This window comes from Perca flavescens, chromosome 4 (assembly GCF_004354835.1).
Source record: "Perca flavescens isolate YP-PL-M2 chromosome 4, PFLA_1.0, whole genome shotgun sequence".
NCBI classification, from domain to species: Eukaryota; Metazoa; Chordata; class Actinopteri; order Perciformes; family Percidae; genus Perca; species Perca flavescens.
Window position 1 is genome coordinate 282,501 of NC_041334.1, and position 19,633 is coordinate 302,133.

The 19,633-nt window shown below is 43.2% G+C and overlaps 1 protein-coding gene across 3 annotated transcripts; it reads right to left on the bottom strand.

Moving 5' to 3' along the window:
• Nucleotides 1-9,022: 9,022 nt before the first annotated feature.
• On the bottom strand, nt 9,023-19,332 carry LOC114554732 (RNA-binding protein 39-like). Of its 3 annotated transcripts, XM_028576734.1 has the most exons (15): nt 19,171-19,332; nt 18,288-18,350; nt 17,409-17,473; nt 17,061-17,110; nt 16,482-16,652; nt 14,859-15,030; nt 14,622-14,774; nt 14,196-14,339; nt 13,011-13,076; nt 12,687-12,885; nt 11,510-11,596; nt 11,186-11,291; nt 10,932-11,037; nt 10,396-10,474; nt 9,023-9,446 (listed from the first exon to the last, which is right to left on the bottom strand). In XM_028576734.1, exons 3-15 carry the CDS (start codon nt 17,412-17,414, stop codon nt 9,343-9,345), a joined length of 1,443 nt encoding a protein of 480 aa, XP_028432535.1. In that variant the 5' UTR covers nt 17,415-17,473; nt 18,288-18,350; nt 19,171-19,332; the 3' UTR covers nt 9,023-9,342. The 3 variants fall into 3 exon arrangements, 2 of the variants coding, with proteins under 2 accessions (XP_028432535.1, XP_028432534.1); XM_028576733.1 differs by lacking the exon at nt 17,409-17,473; XR_003692455.1 differs by lacking the exon at nt 17,409-17,473 and having other exon boundaries at nt 9,427-9,446; nt 10,396-10,510.
• Nucleotides 19,333-19,633: the final 301 nt, after the last annotated feature.

Here is a 19,633-nt window from a genome sequence, read left to right on the forward strand (position 1 = left end):
AAAGGGGCAGGCTGGGTGACAAACAATGCCCCAGTAGCCATGGTATTAGCAGACCGGGAAGTAGGCAGGCAGGTGGGTGAGTCATAGGGACGAGTTTGAAGAAAACACTTTTTTTCTTGATTTCATCCAGGCAGGGAACAAAATGACTCACCCACGGTCTCTCCTTGAACCAATACTGCTGTACGGCGATCTTCTCCAGGATAGGAGACTGCTGGGTTGGTTTGGAGTTCGCCAATTTAGCCACAGTCTGGTCAGACTCCGACACCTTCTCAAACAAACGCCTCTCCGCTGGGTCCATAATGGTCAGATCATTCTGGGACAGTTCAGAGAATTGAGGACCCAAATGCAGAAAGCAGGCAGGTAGGCAGGAGAAGTCTGAGTTGGAGGATTTATTTGTCCAAAAAACTAAGTACAAACTAACAAAGAGTCCTGAGAGGGGCAGGCAAAAAAACTAATCCAGAGTGTAGAAAACAAAAAAACAAGAGCAGAACAAACCAGAAACTTGAGACCAAAGGAAATCCAGGGAGCAAAAAAAAAATAAATAAATAAATAAATAAATAAAAAAAAAAAAAAAAAAAAATCAGACAAGAACTGACACAGTAAGGAACAACAGGCAAAAGCAAACACAATGATCTAACACAAGACAAAGGAAACACAGAGGCTAAATACACGAGGTAACGAGCAAACAAGGGACAGGTGATACAGCAGGTGAAACACATCAGGGTGGGACAGGACAATCAGACAGGTGGGAAAACACAGGAAGTAAAACTAGACAAGACAAGACAAAAAACCAGACCACCAAAATAAAACAGGAAACAGAAACATACACTACTCAGAATAATACACAATCAAAACAGGATAAACAGAAACATAAACATTCATCAGAATAATACAAAATTAATATACAAAACAGGAAACAGCAACAGAAATATACAAACAGGCAACAGAAACATCACAACCACAACAGTGGCTTTTTTCTTAGACATATTGTACTATGGCTTTGTTTATCACTTTTTTCGACATAGTATACTTTTGCTTTTTTATGACTTTTGCAACATACTAAACTATGATTTTTATGACTATCCACAACTTTGTTGAAATTCGGACACCACATCACATATTCAGTGAGCCGACTCACAAGGTGCGTTTAATATAAATTTTTAAAGTGGAAAAACAAAAACAAATTCAAATAAGAACACATGGTTGTGGGTTCAATCCTCATGAGGTGCGTAGACTTTTAAGCTTTTTAAGGAGAGAGGGTGGGTAGTAGGAGAGATATGAGATGGGTAGATAAGGGAATAGGAGAGAGGGTGGGTAGTAGGAGAGATATGAGATGGGTAGATAAGGGAATAGGAGAGAGGGTGGATAGTAGGAGAGGTAGATAGGAGAGATAGGAGAGAGTGGAGTATATAAGAGAGAGAATGTCTGACACATGCTATGACTTTTTATCATTTGACCTTAAAAAATCACAGATAGGGTTAGGTAGATAGGAGAGGGGGCAGGTAGATAGGAGGGGGGGGTAGATAGGAGAGGATGGAGTGGTAGATAGGAGAGGGGCGTAGATAGGAGAGGGTGGGGGGTAAATAGGAGGGATAGGAGAGGGTGGGGTGGTAGATAGTAGAGGGGGGTAGATAGGAGATATAGGAGAGGTTGGGGTGGTAGATAGGAGGAATAGGAAAGGGGGGGAGATAGGAGAGATAAGATAAGATAAGATATACTTTATTGTCCCCGAAGGGAAATTTGTTTTGGACTCTGTTCATTCTGCAACACCAAATACAAAAAAAACAACACAAAATACAGAAAAGACAACAAATATAAATATCTCGCAGGACATACTCTCGTGCAACACAAACAAAAATGCTTCCATATACATATAATAAGCACATTAACTCCTCCTTTCATTGGCACTTCCCATTAAACAACCCCGTCGGCTGTATTCTCCGCAATAAGTGTGGCACAGCCCTTGCACAGTACGATATTGCACAGCTAACATATTGCCCAACCCCAATAGTCTACATATCGCACAAATTCCACAATGCACTGACAATGCCCAACCTCGATAGACTACGTATTGGACAAATGACATAACGGCCAACTGAATAGCCTACGTATTGCGCAACTAACCTATTGTACAATCCCCAATAGCCTAACGTGTTGCACAATGACATGATGCACAACCCCAAATAGCCTACGTATTGCACAACTAACATATCGCACAACCCAAATAGCCTATGTATTGTACAAATGACAAAAAGGACACCCCAATAGCCTACATATTGCACAAATGACACATTTCCACATAGCCCATGCGGTACACTACTTATCGCACGACAACATAGGACACAACCCAACTAGCCTACATGTTAGTGTTAAGAAGCTTAATGGACATAGGCACAAATGAGTATTTATGTCGGTTCAGCCTGCATCTAGGAACCCTGAATCTTCTACCACAAGTTAGAAGCTGAAATTCTGGGTGAAGTATGTGAGTCGGGTCGGAAACTATTTTTTGTGCCTGTCTGATAACCGACTGCTCATAAATTGTCTGGGGGGACAGATGGTTTTTGACCCCCATAATCTTCATAGCTGTCTGTACCTGACGGGCAATCTGTGGACTGTACTGTCAAGTTACCATACCAGGTTGTGATGCCATGTCTTAAAAATACTCTTTAGTATTGCATGATAGAACAACAACATCATTTTTTGCTCGACTCCATACACTCTAAGTCTTCGTAGAAATGCATACTCTGTTGAAGTCTAGAACAAAGAGTGTTCACGTGGTCCTTCCAGCTAAGTGCATTATCGATACAGTATGTACACCAAGGTACTTGTAAGAGCTAACCTGGGTAATGGGTAAGTTGTTCCTCTCCTTATGACCTGTCTCTCTTAGTTACGCTGTTATAGTTCTAGACTGCCGGGGGACTTCCTTCCTTCCTTTGACACACTGAGCTGCTCTCTCCTCTCCCTTTCTATTACTATTTGTGTGCATCCCGTCCCAGAAATGCTTGTTACTAATCCTAGCTTCTGGGGAGTTTACTCCCCGGAGTCCTTATGTTTTTTCACCCAGCATATCCTGGTTGCAGCTGTCGCCGTGGTCCTGCTGCACTCCCTGCTAAGCTCAGCGGTGCCCTGCAGTGTCATGCTGCTTCCTGCTGAACCCTGCTGCGTCCTGCTACATCCATCCATGCTCTGCTGGGCCATGCTACATCCTGTAACGCCCTGCAGCGCCCTGATATGACATGAACTACTACGACTACCATTTGAAGTTTTAGTACTATTATTGCCACTGTTCATCATATCCCCAACCGGCCCGTCAGACACCGCCTACCAAGAGCCTGGGTCTGTCCCAGGTTTCTTCCCAAGAGGGAGTTTTTCCTCGCCGCTGTTGCACTGCTTGCTCTTGAGGGAATTACTGTAATTGTTGGAATTGTTGGGGCTTTGTAAATTATAGAGTGTGGTCTAGACCTACTCTATCTGTAAAGTGTCTCGAGATAACTTGTGTTATGATTTGATACTATAAATAAAATTGAATTGAATTGAACTGAATTGTTGATCACTATGGGACTGGTGTCACCTATGGCCTTTGGGTCAAACACCATGTCCTCAGTTGTGGTCACATTTAGCACAAGATTGTTGTATCATCTGAGAATTTAATAATATAATTGTCGGTGTGGAGTCTAGTGCAATCATTAGTATACAATGTAAAGAGAACTGGAGAGCTGACACAGCCCTGAGGGGCACCAGTGCTGATTGGCCTGGGCTCCGTGAGAGCATTATTCACTCTGACCTGTTGAGTACGGTTTGTTAAAAAGGAAAAATACCTATTCTTATCCTAATATATTCTTTAATAGGAATGCAGATATTCCATCTGGCCCAGTGGCCTTCTTAGTACATAAGTTTTTAAAAAGCAATCTGACCTCCTGATGTTCTATCACTAGCCTCGCGTCCTGCTCTGTGACAGAAATTGTCTCTAAAACATTCTCCATTTTGAGGAGAAGTCCAGAGATTCACATCTCAGATAAAAGTCATTCAGTTCATTAGCTTTTTGCAGGTCATCAGAGGTACTGATGCATTTTCGGGCAGGTGTCATATTAGTAATTACCTTCATCATGTCCCATACATTTTTTTGAGTTAATTTCTGTAAAACTCTCTTCAATTAATTCTTTCTGTCTCCTCCAGGCTTCCCTGAGCAAGTGATTAAGTTCTGTCTGCACAATATTCAGTTGTGCTCTATCCTTGAATGCCAATTTCTTGCGGTTGATACAGTCTTTAACCTCCTTAGTTATACTGTATATGGCTTGTTGTTATATACAGTTATTACTTTCTGAGGTATCACATTGTCCACACAGAATTGTATGTAATCCGTAACAGTCTCTGCCGCTTCATCTACATCCAGTTCATGAAAAATACTCCATTCTGTGGAGAGAAAGCAACCTTTAAGGGACTCTATGCTGTCACTAGTCCAGATCTTTACAGTCTTGGTGTATGGGTTACTGCTTTTGAGAACAGTTCTGTAAGTGGGGATGAGATGGACTACGTTATGATCCGAGTTTGACAGTGGTGGTTTAGCCCTTCTCACGTAGACATTTTTCACATTAAAATAGCACTTTTCAAGGATTCTGTCCTCTCTTGTACCACATTTGACATACTGTGAAAAACCTGGGAGTGACAATTCCAATTTACAGTGATTAAAATCCCCTAGAATATAAATCGGGGCATCAGGAGGGCACATTAACTGTTGATGTACACAGTCAGTGATGTGTGCTGCTGCACTTGCAGCGTTCCCGCTGGGAGGGACATACACACTGCATGATGTTACCAAACTCTCTGGGCAGATACATGGGTCTTAGGCTCAAACACATTAATTCAACATCGGGATTGCAAACAATTTTGCGCAGTGTATATTGCCGGCACCATTTGTCATTGATAAAAACACAGATGTCTTTACCCGACGTCTAACTCCTGTCGGAGCGAATAATAGCCGGGACACACTTAGCCGATTATCGGTCTGGCGAGGTCAGTGACGCAAATCTGTTGGGTGTGTCCCGTGCCGTTGTCAGTCTGGGGGACTGTCGGCATTCAGTTTGGCCGACCTGACATGTTCAGTTGCCGGCAGGGCACTCGGGACTCACCCGGAAATTGGGAGCGGAATGAGGTGACTAGAGTCTCTCAAAATCTTACGAAAATCTTTTAAACTGACCTTTGTTGAGCTGAAATGAAGACAGATTCAGCAACTGCTTAGCCTATTTCTCACTTAAAATGTTCTCAGAAACATGTTTCAGTGAACTATTTTAGTCCAATATGAGATCGTATTCTGAACGGCAGTCATGACAGTCTGGCTTTGAATTTCCGGAGAAAACAAACCCATGTGACGCGTTCGTCCAATCAGCTGCCGGTTTTCATTTCCTGGGCAACAATACAGATTAGCGCCGCCTGCTGTTATAGAGATGTATTATGTCTTGTCTCGTCTTGTCTTTTTGGTCGGTTCTGTGGCACTTTTTGGACCAACACGGGGAGACTGATTATTTCGACTGGCTTTCCTGTCAACGGTCGGCCGTCTGGTCAGTGTGTAAGCAGCTTAAGAGAGAAACCCTCCACCTCGCACAGTGAGTCCGGAACATCAGGACGCAGCCATGTTTCAGTAAACACCATGTTAGTGTCTCACGGTACTCGTAGCAGGCTGAAGCCATTTTTCTTTTCAAAGACCTCACGTTACTGAGGATCATTGAGGGTAACGGCGGCCCATGGACAGCCTCCCTCTGATTTAGTAACATATGTCTTTTTCAGCACCATGGACAGTGTCCCTTTGTTTTTACATTATTACATTACATTACATGTCATTTAGCTGACGCTTTTATCCAAAGCGACTTACAATTGCTATATATGTCAGAGGTCGCACGCCTCTGGAGCAACTAGGGGTTAAGTGTCTTGCTCAGGGACACATTGGTTGATGTATCGCAGTGGGAATCAAACCCGGATCTCCCGCACCAAAGGCATGTGTCATATCCACTGCGCCATCGTTTTAGTAACAATGCTCCATTTCAGCACCATGGACAGCCCCCTTCTGTTTTCAGTACCATGGACAGCCTCCCTGTTTTTGTAATAATGTTCTATTTCAGCACCATGGACAGCCCCCTTCTCTTTTAATAATAATAATGCTCTGTTTCAGCACCATGGACAGCCTTCCTCTGTTTTAGTAAAAATCCGTTTCAGCACCATGGACAGCCCCCTTCAATTTCATTAACACAGCTCTTTATCAGCACCATGGACAGCCTCCCTTTGTTTTAGTAACAATGCTCCATTTCAGCACCATGGACCGCTTCCCTCTGTTGTAGTAAAAATAATTCGTTTCAGCACCACCAACAGCCTCCCTCTGTTTTAGTAATAACGGTCCATTTCAGCACCATGGACAGCGTCCCTGTTTTAGTAAAATAATTTGTTTCAGCACCATGGACAGCATCCCTCTGTTTTAGTAATAATGCTCAAATTCAGCAGCATAGACAACCTGTTTTAGTAGTAATATTCCATTCCAGCACCATGGACAGCACCTTCTCTTTTAGTAACATATCTCTTTTTCAGCACCATGGACAGCCACCCTCTGTTATAGTAGCATATCTCTTTTTCAGCACCATGGTTTCTCTGTTTTAGTAATAATGCTCCATTTTAGCACCATGGACAGCATCCCTCTGTTTTTGTAATAATGGTCCATTTCAGCATCATAGACAGATTTAATAACATATCTCTTTTTCAGCACCATGGACAGCCTCCTTCTGTTTTAGTAACACAGCTCTTTTCAACACCATGGACAGCCTCCCTTTTGTTTTACTAATAACACTCTTTTTCAGCATGGACAGCCTCCTGTTTTAGTAATAATGCTCCTTTTCAGCACCATGGACAGCCTCCCTCTGTTTTAGTAACAATCCGTTTCAGCACCATGGACAGCCCCCTTCTATTTCATTAACACAGCTCTTTTTCAGCACCATGTACAGCCTCCCTGTTTTAGTAACAGCTATTTTTTAGCAACATGGACAGCCTCCCTTTGTTTTAGTAACAATGCTCCATTTCAGCACCATGGACAGCCCCCTTCTGCTTTCAGTAACATGGACAGCCTCCCTGTTTTCGTAATAATGCTCTGTTTCAGCACCATGGACAGCCTCCCTCTGTTTTAGTAACATATCTCTTTGTCACGCCCCAACATTTACATAGGCTACACATACTCTTCTGAATAGGTCGTGCAGATCTCAAACATTGTATACATTGTTCATCTGCTATTTTATCACTAAATTCACTTGAGACTTTTTAACGCGAGGAAGCAAGTATGTAGAGGTCAAATATTGGCCGTTTTACGAAAGCTCTGTCACGGCCGGCAGCCCGCGGTGCTCGATACCCGTGCAAAGTCACCGTTCCTGAGTTACTGGACTACCAAACGCTGCTGCCCTGACAGAGCTCCAGGGCCTGCAGCTCCCCTCTCCCTGCTAAATGGCCGGTCTGTGTGAGTGAGTGCGGTCAGCGAGCTTGTTACGCCCGCAATCTCTTACCACAGGTTCCCGTTAATCTTAAAATGGATATGTGTGTTGAGTTATTTAAACAAACGATCGGGGAAATAAATGTCTCTTCCGTCCGTGAGTCTCATTGATAGTGCTTGCAGCTGGATGGAGCTCTATCAATGAGAGCTAGCTAACCTCCTCCTAGACCTCTGAAATTCACAAAAAATGCATTAAATTGAAATCGGACACCAGTTAGCTTTATAAGACCTTAGGGTAGATGTTATATAAGTGGCATGACCACATTCAAACTGTAAATATACTATAGTTATGCCGAAAGTGTAGATAACTAGCAGCAAGCTTTACCCATAAGATTTAAGGAACACTAGCAGCTAACGAAAGAAATTTGCATTAAATTGAAATCGGACACAACTGTTAGCTTTGTAAGACCTTAGGGTAGCTGTAATATAAGTGGCATGACAAAATTCAAACTCTAAATATACTCTAGTTATGCCAGCAGCCTTGTTACAAATAGGGCCATATTCACAGGGTAGTTAAGGGCCCATAAAATAGCATTCGGGCAATTTTCAGCCCAACCAATGTAACATACCCTATTAGGAGAACTTAAGGAACAGTGTAAAATACCCTATATAATCATTCTATCACCCCTTTAACCCCAATATATCATACATATATGTGTAACTAAAGCTGTAACAGACGAATGTAGTGGAGTAACTAAAGTAACTAGTAACTAAAGCTGTAACAGATGAATGTAGTGGAGTAACTAAAGCTGTAACAGATGAATGTAGTGGAGTAACTAAAGTAACTAGTAACTAAAGCTGGAACAGATTAATGTAGCGGAGTAACTAAAGTAACTAGTAACTAAAGCTGTAACAGATGAATGTAGTGGAGTAACTAAAGTAACTAGTAACTAAAGCTGGAACAGATGAATGTAGTGGAGTAACTAAAGTAACTAGTAACTAAAGCTGTAACAGATGAATGTAGTGGAGTAACTAAAGTAACTAGTAATTAAAGCTGGAACAGATTAATGTAGCGGAGTAACTAAAGTAACTAGTAACTAAAGCTGTAACAGATGAATGTAGTGGAGTAACTAAAGTAACTAGTAATTAAAGCTGTAACAGATGAATGTAGTGGAGTAACTAAAGTAACTAGTAACTAAAGCTGGAACAGATGAATGTAGTGGAGTAACTAAAGTAACTAGTAACTAAAGCTGTAACAGATGAATGTAGTGGAGTAACTAAAGTAACTAGTAACTAAAGCTGGAACAGATGAATGTAGCGGAGTAACTAAAGTAACTAGTAACTAAAGCTGGAACAGATGAATGTAGTGGAGTAACTAAAGTAACTAGTAACTAAAGCTGTTCTCACTGAAATGTAGCAGAGTAGAAGTAGAAAGTGGCATGAAAAGAAAAGACTCAAGTTAAGTACAAGTACCTCAACATGTGAACTGAAGTACAGTACTGTAGTAAATTTACTTATTTACACTCCTCCCCCCCCCCGATGATAAAAGACAAACAGCTGTCAATGACTTCAAAATAAAATTTAATAAAGGCTTTTACAAAACCAAATTCTTGATTACAAAACACTTAAATACCAAACGGCTTCAAACCAGCCAATCAGCCGGCGTCCTCGCAGCTCACGGAGCTCAATCATTGGTCGATACTCAGATATGCTAATGAGAAACAGCGAAAGGAAACAGGAAGAGGGCAACACGCGGCGGCGGTGTCCTTCAGACCGACTCCTCTGTGTCGACCAATAGGAGAGCAGGGTATAAAAGGGTCCAGTGTCCAATTGGAGGCCAGTCACCGCCACATGGGCGGGGCGAGCAGCTGATTGGCCAGTCACCGCCGTGTGGGCGGGACCAGCAGCTGACTGGCTGTGGCAGACTCCGGGAACAGGTGGTGGTAGGCCGGCAGAGGGACGAACGCTGCCGTGATCATCTTCCCTGAAACAACAGACGCAACATTTTATCTTCTGGGACTAAATAACTAAATATTTAAAGTTCATCTGTCCATGAGCAGAGGAGCAGGAGCAAAACCTTGCTGAAATATTTTGTTCCGATGCGTTCATGGACTCTCGGTGGGCTTCTCCCTTGACTGTATGATGCCTCCACGTCTCCCCTGACTGCCTGAGAGCTTCTCCTGTACTATACGGTAATTCCTCTACTGTGTGACAGTAAGTCTCGTGGTTATGACCCAATCGTTAGCCTATTGTTATAAAAGCGTCTGCTACGGAGCCATAACGTGAGCTACAAGGTAATGGAGCCTTTTATACATTGTCGTGTTTCTTTAGAAATAAACAACGTTCAAATAGAGTCTTTAAACGCTTCAGATGTAAAGTTATTCTCTGTCAAAGTGAAAATGAATGGGAGTCAATGGGATGCTAATGGGAGGTGATGGCTTGTTAACATCAACATGTCTCCATAGGAGCTACGCTTTCAGACGCTCGCTTACCCCCGGACAATATTCTGCACTATGCTTTATCATTTATTACTCTGTATTTATACCTCCAACTGTGCAATATCTCATTTCTATTCATCTGTATTTATATACTGTCTGTTTATATAAGGGTGTTTATAGGGTAAATAGGTTTGTTTTATTACTATTATAACTAATTCTAATTGTTCTATTTCTTATACTGTATGTGTATTTTTGCTCCTATGTCTTAATGTGTATTTGTGTTATTCTAATTTTTTCTTTTGAGCTGCTGTAGCACAGAGATTAATAAAGTCGATCTTATCTACCAGAAGATAAGCAGCTTTAAGGTTACCGCTGAGGTAACCTGGAACTACCATCAGTTCCTTCAAACGTTTGAGAAGTCGGATTCATAATTAATAACATCAACAATCTTCCATCAGAGTCACTAAATCATTCTCCTGTTGATCAAAGTCTCACCGGCAAAGAATCGGCCGTGCAGCGCGTTGACGGCGGCCATGGCGGCAGGGATCGACGGACACTTAACGTAAACGTTTCCCTGGAAACAAGCAGAGGTCAGAGGTCACACTGTCACCTGAAAACACACACACCACAAGTATCACACACACACACACACACACACACACACACGTATACACAGACACACAGACAGACACACACGTTTGTTCTTCTAACCCTACGAGGACCCTGAAACCCTTAAAAACCTAGTCTGAAACATGTCTCTATTCCAAAATGAAATATTTAAATACTCTAGAGCTGCAGAGACAATTAAATTAATCTAACTATACAACTAATGTGATAATCCATGAATCAGTTTGATCAAACAGGTAAACTTGTGTGATGTCAGCTTGTTAAAGGTGAATATGTTCTAGTCTCTTCTCTGGGACAGGACACTCGAGAGCTTTGACTTGTGATGTCATCTTGGACTTTGGGAATCACCGATCCACATTTTAGAGACAGAACTACTGATGTAATCATGGAGGAAATGTGTGTACCTGTGCAGAGTTTTTGTCGACGTAGACGTGGACGACTCCTCCATGTTTGTTACATTCCTCGATGACATCATGCTGTATATCCATCTCCCAGCCAGGAGGCTTCTCACTGAAACACACACACACACACATACACACACACACACTTTGCAGTTTCTGACTGTTGGGTTAATGTGTGCAATTTTTGCGTTGGGCAGTTTTAGCTGTACATTGTGTGTAGTGTGTGTAGCAGCTGTTGGGGTTAAAGGTGAACCTACCTGTTGGGGTGGAACATGTTGGAGAGCTGGAAGCAGTGTGTAGCGAGCGGCTGAGAGGGAAGATTCATCGCACCAGAGTTCATGTTGAGACCCGGATTCATCGCAGCTGAAACACACATTTAACAACTATTTAAAATCAAGCCAGTGGCAACACACACACACAGTTTCTTTAATGTTTAAAACGGGTAAAATATTAAATGCTGAACTATATTTTGTACTGAATGTGTGTAATGACATCAGGCAGGTGTGAGTGAGCATGCGTGTGTGTGAGCGTAAGTGAGAGTGAACAGGTGAGTCCGAGTGAGCATGTGAGAGTGTGTGTACCTGACACAGCAGCCATGGCTCCAATAGCAATCACTCCACTCATCTGCAGAGCCTGCTGGGCAGCTGGAGGCATCTGTAGACCTGAACCTACACACACAGACAGACAGACAGACAGACAGACAGACAGACAGACAGACAGACAGACAGTCAGTTGGAGGCCCCAGACAGAGTGCTTCTCTTCTCTGACACCAGACTCCCTTGTGGAATCTGCTGATTTTACATTCTGCTTTGTGTATTTAAAAACAAACAGCGTAGAAACTAAAACTCCACACTTTCTCAAAAACCAACGGGTGTTCTACTAAATTTGACATTTTTATAAACACAATATATATTTTGTTTGGATAACGTGTTCGATCGAGATGTTTCTGTCTGTAGTTTTGATCAGCTGATGTTTGTTCAACTGTTGACTCACGATTGGTCGGGCGGGTGTGTGGGCGGGATTTGAAACATAACATTTTCAGTTATTTTTCTAGTAATACTCAAACCTTTTTTTGTAAAAATGTTCTGACTTGTTTTTTTCTCATAATATCTGGACCTTTATTCTTAAAATGTTCCAACTTAAAAAAAACATTATTTTTTCAATATTCAAACCTTTTCCCTGTAATAATAATAATAATAATAATAATAAAAAAAAAAGTCTTCTACAAAATAAAATAAAAAAGCGCCCGATCACTACTGTGCAGATTCAGGCTCCAAAATAACAAGATGGCAGCGCCTGTATCGGGAGATTTTGGCTTCCCTTTGTGGTTGTGGATAGAAAGAAAGTTAAACAAAATAATAATATAATTGAAATACTTTCACCCAGGAAACGAGTGTTCGTTCCTCGGGAGTGTTTAAATCCAAACCACCTGAACTAACAAGTTGTTTTGGTGTCTTAGCTTTACTGTCTTTGTCGTAGCTGTATGGCTTCTAGCCTCTAGCCAGGAGGAAGTGGAGAAACACTGTGTGTGTGTGTGTGTGTGTGTGTGTGTGTGTGTGTGTGTGTGTGTGTGTGTGTGTGTGTGTGTGCGTGTGCGTGTGTGCGTGTGTGTGTGTGTGTGTGTGTGTGTGTGTGCGTGTAGTTAGCAGGGTGTCTCTGTTAACATGTTATTTCTCCTGTCACTGTCTGTGAATCTGTTCTGGTGTTGGGAACAGTGGACACGAGAACTATACAAGTGGTGTGGACTCTGAGTCTCACCCTCAGCGAGCCGGGCCATCAGCTGCAGGCGTCCGGTGGTCCCGAGGTCGATGCCGGAGCGTTCCAGATCGTCGCTGTCGAGGAACGAGGCCGAGGAGTCGGTCCGCTCCGTCACGTTTCCAACTTTCATCGGCCGACCTGCCAGCTCAAAGCCATTCAGCTGCTCCATCGCTTTCTGGGCACAGTCGGCGTCTGAAAACTGACAGACAGGCGAGAGAGACAGGTTAGACACACACAGGTTAGAGAGAGACAGACAGGTTAGAGGCAGACAGACATAAATTCTAAACATTATCAATAATGAATAAGTGATGAAGAAGAACTCACAGTGATGAAGCCGTAGCCTTTAGAGGTTCCCGTGGCACTGTCCATCATCAGTTGGATGCTCTCAATCTGGGAGACACAAACACATCTGTCTCACACATCTGTCTCACACACACACTTCACCTCTGTGAAGTCCATTAGTACCTGACAATCGCCACCTTGTCGGACATTAACCCGCGTATACCATGCTCACTTGCCAAATAACATTTTTAAAACATTAGTTCATATTTTAATTAGTTTTACAATCGAAATCTAAAGTTTATCCAAACAATAACTCTGTTTCCCTGGTTACGCCTGACGGTTTGACTAATACCTGGAACAATCATTCCCATCCATCAGGTTCTTATGCAATGCAAACGTTGTTCTCTCCACCAGGAATTAGGAAGAACCTTAGATACGACTTGCCTCCCTTAGCAACCGGAGATATTTATATAGTCCGCTCAGCTGATAGAACCCTTCAGTTTAGCTACGAGCCAGAAAGCTAACACTATGCTAGCAAGATCCAAAGTCAATAACATTGTGTACAGTTGGCAATCAGTAAAAATAATGTGACAGTATGTTGAACAACAAGACAAGCTAACTATCAGACATGTCATTGTCCCCAAAACAATATAACGACTTTTACGAAGAATTTGATCCGCGATGTGTAACGTTACTGTCAGTGAGCTGAACAGTGAACGGGATGAGAGAGATAACGTTATTCACTGTGAAACAAAGTCAGTCCAGAGCATAGACAGTATATAAGGTCCAGAGGGCCAGTAGAAATGACTTCTTACAGCCTGTGTGTTTTAGCGCCATCCTGTGGTGTTCAGAGGACGATTTGGAAATAATAAATCCACATTTCCTTATTGATTAAATGTAGCGCATTCATTTAGAACAGTAAACAGACAGTTTCACCGGAACTCCTTTAGTAGGTGTCCTATACGCTTTTTAAATGGACACCCTGCAGCCAATCAGAATCGAGTATTCACACAGACCATGGTATAAAAAGATTTAAATATGTCAGACCTCAACAGATTTTCCCAGTAGAAACACACACACACAAAAAGAAAACAATGCTGTGAGGTTTTCTCGACAAAAACTTGTTATTGTTGTGGTGTTTTGATTTCCAATAAGAAATACTCTGTTGATAAGAGTATTAAAGTCTCGACAGATAACCCTGAAGGGACATTTAAAGGTTTGTCTGACCCGTCCAAACGGCTCAAAGATTCCTCTCAGCATCTCCTCGGTGATGTTGAAGTGCAGAGAGCCGACATAAAGCCTCATTGGTCCCGCAGATCCCTTCTGCAGGCTGTTGGCAGCAGCTGCAGCAGCCGCTCGGTTCTTCTCCGCCTAGACAGACAGACAGACACATTAATGCAGAGCCGGCCCTAACCAATATGGTGCCCTAAGCAAGATTTCATGTGTTTCTGTCTCGCCTTCTCCCTGTCTGTACTTGTGATGCCTGTCTGTAGGTCTCCCTGTCTGTACCTGTGAGGCCTGTCTGTCTGTAGGTCTCCCTGTCTGTAGCTGTGAGGCCTGTCTGTCTGTAGGTCTCCCTGTCTGTAGCTGTGAGGCCTGTCTGTCTGTAGGTCTCCCTGTCTGTAGCTGTGAGGCATGTCTGTCTGTCTGTACCTGTGAGGCCTGTACGATGATGGGAACTCCCAGCAGCCTTTGTCCAGTCAGCCCGATGGCGAGAGGAACCGATGTTGCCTCCACAAACTCGATGTAGGCGATGCCCTTCGACTTGCGCGAGTTCCTGTCAGAGATCATCCTCACATCCCGAACCTGCAGAAGGAACACAACAGCTGTTACCACGACAACCACTATCCATCCTACCGGATCAGACTTTTAGCGTGGCCCCAAACGTACGTTCCCCACAGCGGAGAAGAAGTCCTCCAGGTCTCTGGGGCGGATCCTGGCCGCCAGCTGCATGCAGAACACGGTGCGGGCGTCCCGCTCCTCTGGAGTCAGCGTATCTACAGGGAGCCTGACGGGACTCTTCTCCTTCCTCACGGGACTCTTACTCTTGGACCGCCGCCGGCTGGAAACACAAACACAGTCAGAGACGCCAACCGGCAGCATCACAAGAGCCACCTTCTGTCCCAGGTTTCACTCTGCTAACCCTTGGGTTCCCAGAATAATCATGAATTCACTAAATGTAAAGAGGAAAAAATGTGTTCTGTTATTTATCATTTCAAGCATTTAGAGCAAAAACCCAGCCCCCTGTATCTACATCTCTATCCACATGCCGGGATTCTGTAGCCTACAGCGATGACCGAGCTCCACACACACGGCTGAGCCGAGATGTGTGTGCGTTAAAACACACGCGCAGCTGAGCCGAGATGTGTGTGTGTTAAAGGTTAAAACACGCAGCACCTGACTGGGAACGATACAGAGTTACCAACGGCCCTGGGGCAGATGAGCTCAAGCTGGTCTCTTTTCTGTAAATATGCTACAATTAAACCTTCGTGAGTAGAAAGTCAATACTTATCAATGCACTCACCTGTGTAGACCGGCATAAACATGTAGAAAGCCATATTTCAATCTGCTCAGTCCACTCTTGTCCACCGTGCTGTTTTACGCAAACACAGCTCTACTCTGCAAATAGCGAATTTTTACAAACAAGCTAAAACAAAAGCTGTCGGTTTGTAGTCCAACTGTTTCTTAGGTTGCCGGGAATCTGGACATTTTGACAAATTCTTGTAAACCTGATTGCTGGCTGAACAACCAAACCCTCCGCTAGAGCAGACAATCTGGAGCTATCTGTTTTCAGTTCAATTAATTAAATCCAAGTAAATGGAACACTCACAAAATGTCACCAAAATCACTCTGTCCCCTTTAAATCTTTCAGAAAATGATGTAAGTGTATCGAAATAAATCGAATCGTATCGTTGGCTGAATATCGTGATATATATATCGTATCGTGAGCTAAATATCGTGTATCGTATCGTGAGATTAGTATATCGCTACAGCCCTAGTACCCCCGCAGACCCCTCTGTGTCTACGCCGGATCCTACGCCATAGCCTGACGTCACCCCTCGAAAAATTTAACTACACGCCGCAGCGACCGTGGTTAGAAAGAACAGGGGAGACACTTTGTTCCTCTCACTATGACTCTAGAGTCACTACTCACTCCAAAGCTAATCCCCGTCACTCTCTCACTTCTCCCTCGCTCTATCACCCACTCCCCACACACACCGGCTCAACGCATACACCAGCGCACAAGTATTAACACCAGGCCACTTACGTAGGCTACAGATAAAGCTCTGCGTGGAGCCTCCGCAGAACCATAAAACAGGCTTTTGGGGGGGAGATTGTTGGTGAGGTCTAGACCTACTCTATCTGTAAAGTGTCCTAAGATAACTTGTGTTAGGATCTGACATAAATATTATTTTATTTAAAAAAAAAAGTAACTGATAGTTACCTACTGTGTCTGTAAAGTGTCCTGAGATAGCGTCTGTTCTAATAAAGTTGTATTGAAAGTGTACTCACTGCTTGTGGTGGTCTCGGTAGCGGCCGCCCCTCTCTCTACTGCTGCGGCGCTCTCTGCTGCGACTTCTTCTCTTGTCTCGGCTGCGGCTGCGTTTACGCTCTCTGCTGCGGCTGCGCTTCCTGTCTCGACTCCGGCTGCGCTTCTTGTCACGGCTGCGGCTGCGCTTCTTCCTGTCGGACACACAGCAGCCAATCAGAACACAGCATGACAACGAGTCAATGTTTACTTTGTTCTGCATGAAGCTATGTGACAACACTAGTGCCGATAAATTAGGATGCCTCAACAATGAAATTAGGAAAGTCATTTTATTTTGAAATAGCCAGGAGCTAGACTTCCTACACACACACACACACACACACACACACACACACACACAGGTTGCAGTGGAGACAATTTACTCATTAATGTAAGTAAGGGCAGTAAAACATTCTGGAGTAAACATGTAGAAAGTGATCTTAACATTTATAGATTGCTTTAAACTACTGATACAAACACTGACTGACAGACACACAGACAAAAAGAGAAAGAAAGAAAGAAAGAAAGAGAGAGAGAGAGATTAGGACAGTTAGGTGGGTTACTTCTTGGTTCGTTCCTCCTCTCCGTTGGGGCTCAGGTTCTTGGGTTCATCCTAAAGTCGACAGAGAACATCATGAGGAGATATCACAACACTCACAGACTGCTCTGTGAGGCGTCAAAGGTCAGGGGTCAGTCAGTCAGTGTGTGTGGGGGGGTCAGGGTCCAGTCACTTTTAGTTTGGATCCTACACACTGCTTTTTATAAAAGGTCAGACCAGCTCTGTGGTCATTCTGAGTCAGAGCTCAGAGTTTGGATGGGTTAGCAGTCACTGGAACAGTTACCGAGGGAACCACAGTCACGTTGCCATGGGGACCAGAGTGCAGCAGTGCATGATGGGGGCTTGTTACTACCTTCATGTCTGTGACAGATCACACTGGCAGTCAGGGGAGCAGAGGTGAGAAATCGTTAGGCAAGTCTACAAAGAAAGATAGACGGGCATTTATTCAGGAACCACGCCACCAGCATCATCACCATCTACACATAGATCTATATATATATATATATATATACACACACACGGAGATGCTTCCTACACCGCTGCTGCTGCTCAAAGGAGCAACACGCCTCCTGAAAATAGAACTCTGACAGCCGCCAAAATCAGCAACTTCAGGTAAATACAATGAAAAATACACTGCTGTGGACATTGTTTACTTCATTACTGTGTTAATGGACTGAGGACGGGAGGAGGATTCAGTATTCGGCACAGTCTTAAACAGTGGATTCGGTATTCGGCTGAATCCCAAAAATCTGGATTCAGTGCATCCCTAGTTAGCATGTAGCTACATGTGACAATGTTAACACAGCATAGCTTAACAAAACAGCTACAAAAACAGTAGCCTGTCTGGAGAAACTGAACTTGAAGTTTGGGCTACAAGGAACGGTTAGTAAAATATTATAAAAAGACATTTATCATCTGTGAAATGTTATACCATGTCGCTATGTTTGGCTTTTCTTCTCATGAACTAATAAGTCTTTTTCTCTGAGTCTTTACGGTCCCAACAGGTCAGATGTCCAGAGACAGTATCTCACAGCAGGAGGCAGCATCTACGTTTATATATATATACACATATATCTATCTATGATCATTACCCTCAGCTGGACTCCACTGCTCAGAGACTCAACACAGAGACAGGAACCAGCTGAAGGGTTTCTGTTTGTTCCTGTGTGAGCCGTGAAGAGCAGCAGAGTCCGGCCGAGAGTCCAGAACCAGAGGACAGACTGAGACTCACCTTCCTGTACGGAGCATCCAGCATCTCTTCAATGTCCAGGTCATCTGCCATCCTGCTGCTGGGCTACACACACACACACACACACACACACACGTAACGTTAGTATAACTAATAACTTAAACGGACTCTTTTTATCACTCCATAAATCAGAAAATAGTAACAGCCAGTAAAAAAAAAAAAAACATTTTCTCCATGTCTTTTATAAGATGTTGTATAAATCAGGCTGTGAAAGACATTTTAACAAATCCCCGTGTAAAAAAACTTCAGAATAGTAGTTAGATAGTTTGGTGTGTGTAAGTGCTACTGAAGAGGAGATTTCTGAGTCTGAGAACTAAAACTCTAAAGATATGGATTGTAACATTCAGAACTCACTAATGTTACACATGTAAAAATCGATTCAAACAGTAAGCACCTGTCTCTGTGCAACTGTTAAGATCTTATTTCATAATATCTCACGGTGAATACTCGCTTCTGATTGGATGTGTTAAGGCTATCTCTACATCGTACTTCGGTCTGTTAGCTACCTCTTAGCTACATTAGCCGTTAGCCACTCAACTAAACACACCGTTTAGTTCCTGTTAGGTTTTTAAATGTTCCTATGCTCGACCTGATGCAAAAGCTCTTTTTTTAACGTAAATGTATTAATGTTCCCATTGTGTTTGTATATCTGTATTATCAACATAGAAAGAACAAAGACTTCGCTACCAGTACGCTACACATGAGCCCTCGGTGGCTAACAGCTAGCTGCTAACCGTAGATATCAATGGCGGCTAACAGCTAGCTGCTAACCGTAGATTCTACGGCGGCTAGATTGGATCCAGCTACAGCGACGTTGTTTCCCCGGTGTGTATTGGCTGAACACCGGGGCAGAGCGGACTCTTACCTGGACACACAGCGGCTTGGAGCGGGAAGAACAGTCCGGTTAACGGTCGGTCGGTCGGTCGGTCAGTGCCCTCGCGACGTGCTTCAAATGGCGTTTTCCGTTATCTCGGCTGTTATCGCGAGGTTGTCCTCCGACGAGACCATAACACAGCAGTGATACATGATAGGCTACTGATACTTACGAGTGATATAATCTATTGATAACACTCCAACGTTGTCCTTCTGTTTGTAACTCAGTGAAAGACATTGAACTCATGTCTATCATTCATAGAGACTTCATCTTTATCTCAGATTAAATTTAAAGAAATCAGAGAAAACATACTTTTCTTCAGGATTAAAGTAATCACGTGATAGGTGGCAGACTTTACCCCAAAATATAATCAAATCTTCCGGCGATTTTCTAGCGTAATATTTCGAACCATTGCAACAATTTTCTAAAATTCTCCGACTTTCTTTTTCAAAAT

What these genes read in the sequence shown, in the direction of transcription:
- LOC114554732 (XM_028576733.1), bottom strand. Translation starts at nt 18,338, where the DNA reads ATGGCAGATGACCTGGACATTGAAGAGATGCTGGATGCTCCGTACAGG. An exon ending in TCTTCTCCGCTGTGGGGAAC is followed by an intron (nt 14,775 to 14,858) that starts GTACGTTTGGGG and finishes TTCCTTCTGCAG; the next exon opens with GTTCGGGATGTGAGGATGAT. An exon ending in TCATCGTACAGGCCTCACAG is followed by an intron (nt 14,340 to 14,621) that starts GTACAGACAGAC and finishes CTGTCTGTCTAG; the next exon opens with GCGGAGAAGAACCGAGCGGC.